Source organism: Fragaria vesca, linkage group LG6 (genome assembly GCF_000184155.1).
Source record: "Fragaria vesca subsp. vesca linkage group LG6, FraVesHawaii_1.0, whole genome shotgun sequence".
NCBI classification, from domain to species: Eukaryota; Viridiplantae; Streptophyta; class Magnoliopsida; order Rosales; family Rosaceae; genus Fragaria; species Fragaria vesca.
The window spans coordinates 13,267,657-13,278,654 of NC_020496.1; the positions used below are offsets into that span (position 1 = coordinate 13,267,657).

The window sequence follows — 10,998 nt, forward strand, 5'->3', positions numbered from 1 at the left end:
GATTTTGAGGGCCTTAACGATCACCAAATTGTCTGAAATTCTGCAGAGATAATTTACACAAGATGATCTAAATATGTCTAGAAGGAAATTTGAAGAAATTTGATCGGGAAGTGGTGCAAAAATAGAAATCCACACCGAAACTCAAGTGCGAACGTCCGCACCTGAGAATTCCGATATATATATATTTGATTTTCCGCGACTGGTTATATACTAACAGAAGTTTTAAGAGAAATGTTAGGACTCCAATCCGTAACAGTAGTCACATACATTTCATCAGTGATGCCACAGGAGTACAGGTCATGCCTCACCCGACACCAAAACCTTTGCTCTAGAGGACTAGAGGTGGTTGGTACGTACATGTTGAAGCATAGCTTGCTACCTCTCGCTCCTGTGTTAAGGATATCTGTGTAACTTCAGCTAACATGTATATGTGTAGTTTACACCCACTTCTGTTAATTTTGGACACAATTCAAGCATTTGATGATATGGCTAGAACGTTGTTATGTTTCAATAACCAGAAATGTTCATGGAAAATACAAAACAATGAGAACATCACATTATTCACGATCGAGCTATAATTGAAAAACTGAAGCCTCGAGTACGTACACACATTGAAATATAGACAAGAACTGGGCACATTATTTTTTCTCAATTTCCAGTTTCCACTTTCCAGTCCCATCAGAAAATTACATGAACCTTCAAACCTAACATCATCTAAGTCACCTAAGTATGAGCGTTGAGGCGTGGATCAACCTCAACTCTTGCCACCCCTTCCCTGTTCTCCGCTGCCTTCGCCACCTCTACCTCCCCCACCACCAGCCCCGACACCTCAGCCTCCTTCCCCTTAACAATCTTGTCCTCCACCTCCTCATCCACATAGTTGGGGTCCCCCTTGTCTATGGCCGCCGGAACCGGTTCCATCTCGTACTCCGCCGCGTCGCCGGGCCCCTCCCACGTGTACTTCCCGCCGTGGCCAGACTTCGGCGGGGGCTTCCCGATGCCGATTCCGTCGATGGGGTGGCGGTCCTGGCCCAGCACTCCCTTGTCTATGAGCTTCTTCTCCACGTACTTGATGGTGTCGACGTTGTGGGTGTTGAGCTCCGCCTTCTCCACTATCTTCCGGCCCTCCTCGTTGTGGCTCACCGCTCTGATTGTCACCGTGTCCTTCTTCTTGTTGTCGATGGGCTTCATCGTGATCACTTAGCTAGCTCTTCGTACGAGTTGTTTTGTTTAGTTCAAGTTTGAGTGAGATGGAGCTTTTCTAGTCTCGTTGTTGGTGTATATATGGAAGAAAACAGATCGAGTTCGGATAAATACTGGAAGGTGCTGGAAAAGGTGTACCTTCGAGTTTCTGCCATGTGGTGCTGTAGAAGATTCCCACGTTGCTGTGTTACATTCTTCTGGTAAGTGCGAGCAGGAACTTGTATTAGTTGTATATATTAATTTTAGGTTAATTTTATTGGAACCTAGCTCGGTTCTGCCATGGATAATTATATGGTCATATGACTCATAACCATCGAATACGTTAAGATAAGACTCATGTCAAACTTACCTTGTTTTAAACTTCTAATGTCAAACAGAGATTCTGTGCAATAACCTATCTAAAACTAATGTACCGTAGACAAACTAGAATCATCGAGTACATAATGTAGCAATCCAATTTTGTAGAGCTTAAACCAACTCTTTGTAACCACATATACCAAATTTAGGGGGTAGATTAAACGAGTGATGTACGGCTCATTGCCTCATAGTAGAGAGCCACTCTGCACTTATATCTTCACTAAAAAATATAATGTTTGTGAGTAGAACATGATATTAGGCCATTTGCATTGGTTACGTTTATGCATCATGTGTCGAAACCTATTTATGTACTAAGTTTTCAAGCGAAATTTTGGTTATGTTACATACAGAAAATTAAATTCTAAGAGCTTAATTACTCAAGGTCACACACACAGTGTTTCTAAGTAGATTTCGGGCCCAAACTTCATCACAGACTTTGATGGTAATTGATGGTAGTATTTTTTTTTTTTTTTTTTTTTTTTCTAAAGACTCGTCAAGAAACCAAAGCATTTTCTAAAGACTCGTCAAGAAACCAAAGCGTCTAAGTCAAAGAGCTGTAGTCCAATTTACACAGATACTTTGGAAAACCATCCGTTGATTCATAGTTAATAGCAAAGACCAAGACGAAAAAGGATATAGGCTAGCCAAGGAGTTCAAAAGCCACTTGCGCTTATGGTCTCTTCTATTTAAATCAAGTAATCAACCACCGGTGTTAGCTTGCATAACAAAGATGGCAGAAAAGTTGTTCAGAAAAATCCAATCTTCAGATCATGGTGGCCACAGTGACAGTGATTCTGACGAAAACAGAAACACACTGGATCATGATCACTTGGATCTCCCTCTGGAGAAGTTGAGCCTTGGTCCTAGAAAGAAGCTTCTTGTTCTTGGTCTTGGTGGGTTGCTTTGCCATAGGGTCTACCGCTATGGCACATCTAACATACCAAGATCACGCTAACCAGATGCATCATACGGGAGCTTTCATGGTAGCGATTCATGATAATGTTTTTCTTCACTACAGGACAAGCACTTTAGATTAATTCGTCGGCTAAGATCTTAGCCGACGAGCCTTCGTCGGGAAAAAGTTGTCGGCGATGACTTTAGCCGACGAAACTAGAAGACGTCGTCGGCTATTATCCCAGAATTTAGCCGACGAATATCTTAAATGTTTCGTCGACCATAGTCTGAGACTTTAGCCGACGAAACATTTAAGATATTCGTCGGCTAAAGTATGTAATAAAAAATTAAAAAGACACTATAGCCCGACGAAATATAGTCTGTTTCGTCGGCTTTAGAAGGGTTTAGCCGACGAAACATACCATAATTCGTCGGCTAAACCTTATAAAAAAATTAAAATATTATAGCCGACGAATTTCGTCGGCTATAAGTCCATTCTAGTAAAAAAAAAAACCCAAAATTTCTAAATTACCATTCCAAGCAACTTGCAAAATACACCAAAACAATTCCATATAACCAACAATAAACACATAAAATTATATAATTGATCAACTACACAAAATCTAGATTGTCTAAATCAATATTCGATTTTGGGGGCTGCTGCGGAGGAGGTTGCGGCGGCTGAGATAACGGTATAGGCGTAGGCATGGGCGGAGCCGGAAATCCCTGAAGCTGGGCAGTTGTAAACTCCTGCAAGGACTGGAACATCTGCTGCTGCTGGGCCTGCTGGGTGGCATATACCGCGGCAGTATAGGCTGTCTGGGCGGCGATCTGGGCGGCATGAGCGGTAGCCTAAGCAGCTTGTTGTTCCCGTAGTCTCTCAACTTCCGACTCTAGCTGAGTCGTCCTGTTGCTGGTTGAGGCTGCCTTTCGTTGAAATCCTGGAGTGGTCTTCAGGACCCCTTCGCCCTTCTTTCCTAGACCCCGGCAGTAGAAGTTGTTTCCTCGCAGTGGGAGGCTGTGCCCATGATCCTCGCCCTAACCCTCGGATCCGAAGTTGATAGGAGCATAAAATACGACATTCTTAATGTGTTATTACCTCCATTTGTACTTTGATTATCTCTTATTGTCGTAGAATAGAGTCATAATGTAGAGTCGAAAGTTTTTGGTAGAGTTGTGCGTAAAATGTGTTAAACATAGAGGAATGATGTAGAAAATTGTCAAAAGCCGATTTGTGGAGCCTTAGAGATGTTCTTATGATTCTGTAAAGCTTTTACATTGTCACAAATTGATTTAACTTCTCTGATACTTAGGTGATATGTAGAAGAGTTATGGCAAAAAGAATCAGGAGAATTGAAGTTATGCTTGAATCATTGCCGAGAGAAGTGTTCCTGATGGACTTAGGGAAGCAAAGCAGCTGATCCACGAAGCCTAGTCCATGAAGGAGAGGTCCAAACCAAGTCCAATATGGAGAAGAAGATCTAAATTCGGCAGAATCCAAGTCTTGAAAATCCGGATTAAATCGGGAGAATTCCTGTGCACGTCTGTCAACTTCAACGGACTCTCCAGGACAGCTCACAATGAATCAGAAAACGTGCTAGATATGGATAGAGAGCTACGGCAGTCTAGTTTCCAAATCAATTGGAATCACCTCAATATCTATTTTCTAGAGGGAGTTATGACGTAATCATCAGACGGAGGTCATTCTGCCGAATTGAGAAAAACTAGGGAAACCTAAACCAACTTGGTTTCAACTTTGTGGCCGACTTCTCTAGGGTTTTTCCTCTATATAAAGCACGACTTCAAGAGCAGAAAAATCATCTCTACTCTTGCAATTACATAGCCGAAACTCTACCAAACCCTATACAGAAAATTACTTAGCCGATTCATCCACCACAAACCATAAGAATCATTCCATCCTTCCACCGATTTTCCCCACACTTGCCGAATCTTTCAAGGTTGTAAAAGTGTGATTTTCTCATGGCTTCTTGTATTATTTTCTGTATAGTTTCAAACTCTATTGTAATATACTTTTCGATTTTGGTTTTATTTATCAAACATGGTTTTCGGATTTCTTTGTGATCTTTGATTGTTCTATGTTTTGATTTGTAACTTCTTGAATATATGATGATTTCGTGATTTAGGTTTTAGGGCAGTAGCATGTTCTTATGTGTTTTTGATTTCTAATTGATTAATTATCATGAATTCGTGCATCTAAATCAATCCTTGAGGCTGCCTTGGCCATGGTTGTTCTTAAGGTGCGGTTTCATCTACCATAATAATTTTGGATCAATTCATACGCAAAGTTGTCTTGGTCTCTGTTATTAACTTAGGGCGGATATAATTCTGATAATTTGCATGCTAATAGGATGAGTGACGCCATGCCTTAGATCATGTTTCCGATTGACTCGTGTGCTAAAGTGTTTTCTTGTTTAATCTCTACGCAACATGTCTTTAAATGAGTTAGCATTCATGTTTAGGATCAAGCGCAAAGATGGTTCTAAATACTTGAGGAGTCTTAACAATTAGATAACCGCAAAGGCTCTAATTAGAATCGGAATTGGTTAGAGTCTAAGATAATTTGAACGTTGCTGCCCGGCCTTGCATGAAGTTGTTATGTGTTCTTGATGGTTTTTCGTGTTATGTGTTGCATGAGTATGTTGATCACTTGTATATAATAATCTTAGGTTTAATTTTCAGTAGATTATTTGTTAGAATTAATCAATCTCAAACCCCCCAATATTTCGATGTATATATGTGAATACTTGTTTATAAGTTGTTTGATTTCTCTTCTTTCGATCGCCCTTTGGTTTCCCCGGCTAGAACGATCCCTACTTGTCCATATTACTACGATTGCAGGGTAATTAAATTGAAGTTGTTTGACCCCGGTTACGCGACACGTCAGAAGTGTCGATCCGGGACATGGCTTCGGACATCTCTTCTTCCTGCATGTCCGGCCATGCCTCCCTCACTATAGCACTCATCACTTTGTCACTAGCCTCCCTCACCTTCGCCTAATTGGATAGGAAAAAAATGATTAATTAACATTTTGACATATATATAAGTAAAATTAAAAAATTTAAAAACGTAAGATGACTTACAATATCCTCCTGGGCGTCAGGATATGCATTCTCGTACGTATAGACGTACCGGTTGACTTCTGGATGTTCCCTGGCCGCTTTTTCCATGAAGACAGCGAACGGTCTAGAACCGGCATGATGGTTCCTTGTGTTGCGTTGCCAGTTTTGAGCGTTCGCCCGGGAAACGGCCTTCAAAGAAAAAATAAACTATTAATAAAATATTTAAAAACGGACGTACTTAATGACAAATTAAGTAATTAATTTTTTTAAATACATGTTTATGAGGGTTGTTGAATTCTGATGTCAGAAGCCAACGCCACTCGTACTCCCTGTACTGGAACTCAACAGAGGTACTAGAACGTGCGTTCCCGTGCGTAGTCCAGTGGGTCCGTAACTCGTTCTTCCACTCCTTGTACTTAAAGATACAACAAAAATATTACAAATATTATTACTATCACATACAATTTTGTTTTTTCATTAACTTCCCAACGTACCTTCCCCCATGCACAACGTCCGCCCAGCTGTTCTTCAGGTGCTCAGGAACGTCAAACCACACCTGCATTTAACCGTTTATTAGTTTGGTTTTTCGAGAAATCAACAATGTAATACATAATATTATTGAGGCATTTTGTAAACTCACCAACATCGCGTTGTGGACCATGTCCTTAACCTCCTGTGGGACCTCGCCCCAGTCTGACCACAACATAGGGACTCTATCCCTAATGAGCACTCTCACGCGGCCGGAGTACGTCCTCGACTTCCCGCCCAATACTATGTGGCCATCCTCCCATCCGTATTGATGACGATCCTCCCTGAGGTATTGACGGTCTTCTCGAGAGCCTTCCCTGTGACGGGGCCTCTCTTTTTTTTTGTCGGCTTCGCTTCGACGGTGCCTATAACATGATAAATCAAATGGATTATTAAAATCCGAAACCCTTTATTATTAATTTTAAGAAAACAAATCATTCATCTTTCATTACCTGAGGGCGATACGGCGGACGCGACGGATTCTGTCTCTGTCGTCGATGATGATACCCTCGTGGAAATAATAGGCGTATCAAAAGGCACGAACTGGTACGCCGCTGATGGAGCCACTGGTGGGGGCAGTGGATAAATCGGCGTCCCTGAGCCATCGACTGCAGGTAAGACCGGTATCATCCGCGGAAGGAACAGATGAGGTGGCGGCATGTCAAGACCCACCCCGAATTTTACCCTAAAACCCGAAGTAAATCCTGTGAGGATCACCTCCAAGGAAGATATTACCTAAAATTCGGCATAACCTCCTTTGAAAATGGACAATCCTTTCTGAAGAAAACCTGCAAACACTTCTAAAATTCTCAATCCACCCTTAACTTTTGGAGCCTACGTGCTCCCCAACACAACCACCACCAAGAATAATAAAACATCTTCCAAATTAACACATAAATATCTAAATAAGATAACATACAACCTTCGTTAAATATTCTAAAATGTCAACAAAACTTCACCCACAGCCGAAATAATATACATTAAACCCAAGTATTCAGAGCTACTAGACACTAGCGGAAGTAAGAAAACACAGGTAGGTTAAATAGGTAACCTACGGATGAAAAGTGGTGGAAATGCGGGTGACTATGTCTCGCCTCCTACTAGATCAAACCCGAACTCTGCAGACTGGGCATTTTAAAACGAAGGGCCCAGGGGAAAACATTTAATAACATTATAGTGAGTGGACAAAATAAATTAATAAAAATATTTATGCATTCCCATTTTAATTTCCAAAGAAATTATACTGCATGCGACCGCTCAAAAGCGCTCAACTCATAAACTGACAATTTCACGACTAGCTCTGGCTAGTCACCAACTCAAATAAAATGGAGCCTCTCAGGCTAAACTATATATAAACATATATGTGTATGTATTTACACTCGTCAGACTCCTTGTATGATTCTATGAACAAATTAGAAAAATAGAAATTCATACAAGGCTACGACGCTTGCTTCTAACGCTCACGTCGCGCCATAATGGAATTTTTCCTCATTATGACCGAAGAGGACGGTGTATATATACGTGTGGACTCCCTATATGAAAACCTAAATAAACTAGAAAAGAAAGTAGTTTTCATATAGGGCTATGACGCTTGTGTCTAACACTCATGTCACGCCATAATGGAATTTTACCTCATTATAACGGACCAAACACGTAGGGCTAGCTAGCATTTATATACATACTATACTCATAACATCCAATAAACATATCCACCGAAAATCTCATTTTCGGGATCTCTCCAAAGGAGGAAAAATTGCCAAATAACCGAGAAATCAATAAGTCTCATCAAAAAAAATAAATGATCAACAAAATAATTCATCGCATGTTTTTCAATTAAAACAAAGGTCCACTCACTAATTAGGCCTAAGCCTGATGTCGCTCCTAGGTTTCTTCTGCTCGAGCCTCCTCTCGTCCTGTTCTAAATATATAATTAATTTCCCACTAAAAAATTCAATAATTAAACAAAATGGGCAAAATTAAACGTGAGCCTCCCACACACTCATCATTGCCCAATTTCGCCATTCTTAACTCAAAATGGCTCAAACTTCATCGAACATACCGGCAGCCCTAATTCAATCTTCTACATATTAAAGACTTAAACCCTACGGCCGGATTCTACACTATTCAACCCCCAAAAATACCACACTTCGGAAAATCACAAACCTATCAAAATCTCATCCAAAAATTCTATAATTCACATCAATAAACTCCCCTTAATATTCCACACTTAAAACTATACAAAACTCCCAAACAGAGGTGGCGGCCGGAGGCCGATGCCGGCGACCTCTAATGCCTGCATCTTCCTCTCAACTCACTCTACAACTTCCTTAACCAGCACAACACCCAATTCCAAGCCTAACTAGGTCAATCGAGCCAAAACATCATAAAAGCCCTAGAAAATTCAACTCCACATTTCTCCTTACCTAGCTCAAGGGAGGGTGAGACCTTTGGAGGGGTTGCTGCACGGGAGGAGGGCTACAAAACGAGCCAAGGATTACCGGCTTTGGTGGCCGGAGGAGGGAGCTCTGGCGAGAACACAGTCGGTCCTTTGGGACGAGTTTCCTTTCACTCGGCAGTGTTGTGGCAGCACTCACCAGCTAAGGATGAGAGAGGAGGAGCCGGTGCGGCAGACTTGCTCGGCTGGACGACAACGGCGGGCGATGGATTTCCGGCAGAGGAAGAGAGAGCTCGGGAGAGGGAAAACCGGGGAAGAGAGAAGAGAAAAGAGAGAGAAGGAGAGAAAAAGAGAAATGGTTTGGGCCTCCCCAAGCCGGGCCAACTCTAAAAATACCCACACCAAACATATACCCAACTCCAAAAATAATACCCACTAAAAATTACCTTTTATTAGCCCAAAATTTACCCTCTTTACTGTCGTCATAATTTTCTTCTACGAATAATTCTCCGAAAATAACTGTGCCTCAAACCCTTCTAGGGACCAATTAAACTATAACCTCAATGACAGATACAGTAAAATTCTTATTATAACCAAGCTAGTAAATAAGGTAAAAATTTAAGGGTCGGGATGTGACAATTCTCCCCTCCTTATAAAAATTTCGTCCTCGAAATTTACATACATGTCATTCGAAAAGATAGGGATACTGCTGCATCATTTGCTCCTCTGATTCCCAAGTAGCTTCTTCTAATTGGTGACTTCTCCAAAGCACCTTGACAAGTGGGATTGTCTTGTTCCTGAGCACTTGCTCCTTTCGATTGAGAATCTGAACCAGTTCCTCTTCATAGGTCAAATCTTTCGTTAAACTGATCGGCTGCTCTTACAGCACATGAGAGGGATCGACAATATACTTGCGAAGCATAGATACATGAAACACATTATGTATCCTGGCTAATTCCGGAGGCAAAGCTAACCGATAAGCAAGTGAGCCAACTCGCTCTATTATCTCATATGGGCCAATATACCTCGGACTAAGCTTCCCACGCTTACCAAAACGTACTACTCCTTTCCAAGGCGATAATTTCAAGAACACCCAATCACCCACTTGAAATTCAAGGTCTCTCCTACGGACATCTGCATAACTCTTCTGCCTACTCTGAGCGGCCTTGAGTCTATCTCTGACCACTTTAATCTTCTCATTTGTAACATGGATTAACTCTGGGCTACAAAGCTCTTTTCCCCTACTTCATTCCAACACAAAGGCGTACGACACTGCTTCCCATAAAGAGTCTCAAAGGGAGCCATACCAATGCTAGAATGATAGCTATTATTATATGCAAATTCCATCAAAGATAGGTTTTTATCCCAACTCCCTCTGAACTGCAAGGCACAACCCCTCAACATATCCTCCAAAGTCTGAATAGTCCTCTCGGACTACCCATCAGTCTGAGGATGAAAAACAGTGCTGACGAGTAATTGGGTACCTAAAGTTGCCTATAGAGCTCCCCAGAATTTAGAAGCAAATCTAGGATCCCGATCTGACACTATTGATTCAGGCACACCATGAAGCCTCACAATTTCATTCACATAAAGCTCTGCCAATTTATCCAATTTATACTTCTTTCCCACTGACAAGAAATGTGTAGATTTGGTGAGTCTATCCACAATCACCCAAATACCGTCATGCCCTTCACGGGTACGAGGTAAACTGAAAACAAAATCCATGGTGATGTAGTCCCACTTCCACACTGGAATAGGCAACGGCTCAAGCAATCCAGAAGGCTTCTGCCTTTCAGCCTTTACTTGCTGACAAATCAGACATCTACTCACATAAGCTGCAATTTCCCTCTTCATGTTTGGCCACCAATAATAATCCTTCAAAATCCGATACATTTTTGTGCTACCCGGATGAGCAGCATAAGCGGAACTATGAGCTTCCTCCATAATCTCACTCTTCAACTCTTCATTTCTTTTTGGAACACAAAGCCGATTCTTAAACAATAAAGTCTTATCCCTTCTAATTGAAAAATGATCGGCGGCGGCTCCGCTCAAAGCTCTTTCTATCAACCGAACTAAAGGCAATATATGTTTCGGAAATGAGATTTTAGCTTTTACAATTTATGATTCTTCTAGCTTTGGTTTTTAGCCCAGTTGTAGAAAAGCTTGAAATTGTGCAGTGCGACTTAGAGAAATAAGATCAGATAGGAGTCTGGACCATATATGAGTGTAATAAAAATATAGTTTAGCAGCAATCATATCCTTAGATGATGTACTTATCCAGTAAAAGGACAAATGAAAACTAATTTGCTTGTTGTGTTTTACTTCACCCTCATGCATAGGTTTGTTGATAATTTGAACAATCTTGGTTTTAATCCTGAATCACTCATTCAACTCATCAAGAAAAGATGAAAAAAATGCAAACATAAAAGGAGCTGTGCATCAAACTTGGGTGGAGCAGGTAGCATTAAAAGCGCTTAACCAATACAACTACAACATTAATCAATAACTCCTGAGTATTTTCTTCACTTTAACCAACATAGT

General features: G+C 41.1%; 2 protein-coding genes across 2 annotated transcripts in view; one reads left to right on the top strand and one right to left on the bottom strand.

The window, feature by feature from the left end:
* Nucleotides 1-525: 525 nt before the first annotated feature.
* LOC101308886 lies at nucleotides 526-1,252 on the bottom strand. Its single transcript, XM_004302990.1, has one exon. The coding sequence runs from the start codon at nucleotides 1,189-1,191 to the stop codon at nucleotides 724-726; it is 468 nt and encodes a 155-aa protein (XP_004303038.1). The 5' UTR covers nucleotides 1,192-1,252; the 3' UTR covers nucleotides 526-723.
* A 1,038-nt stretch (nucleotides 1,253-2,290) lies between these two features.
* Nucleotides 2,291-10,998, top strand: part of LOC101295843 — an 11,529-nt gene continuing 2,821 nt past the window's right edge. The window contains exon 1 of the mRNA XM_004305318.1: nucleotides 2,291-2,453. Coding sequence (XP_004305366.1) covers nucleotides 2,291-2,453 — 163 coding nt within the window. The remainder of the gene's footprint in view (nucleotides 2,454-10,998) is intronic.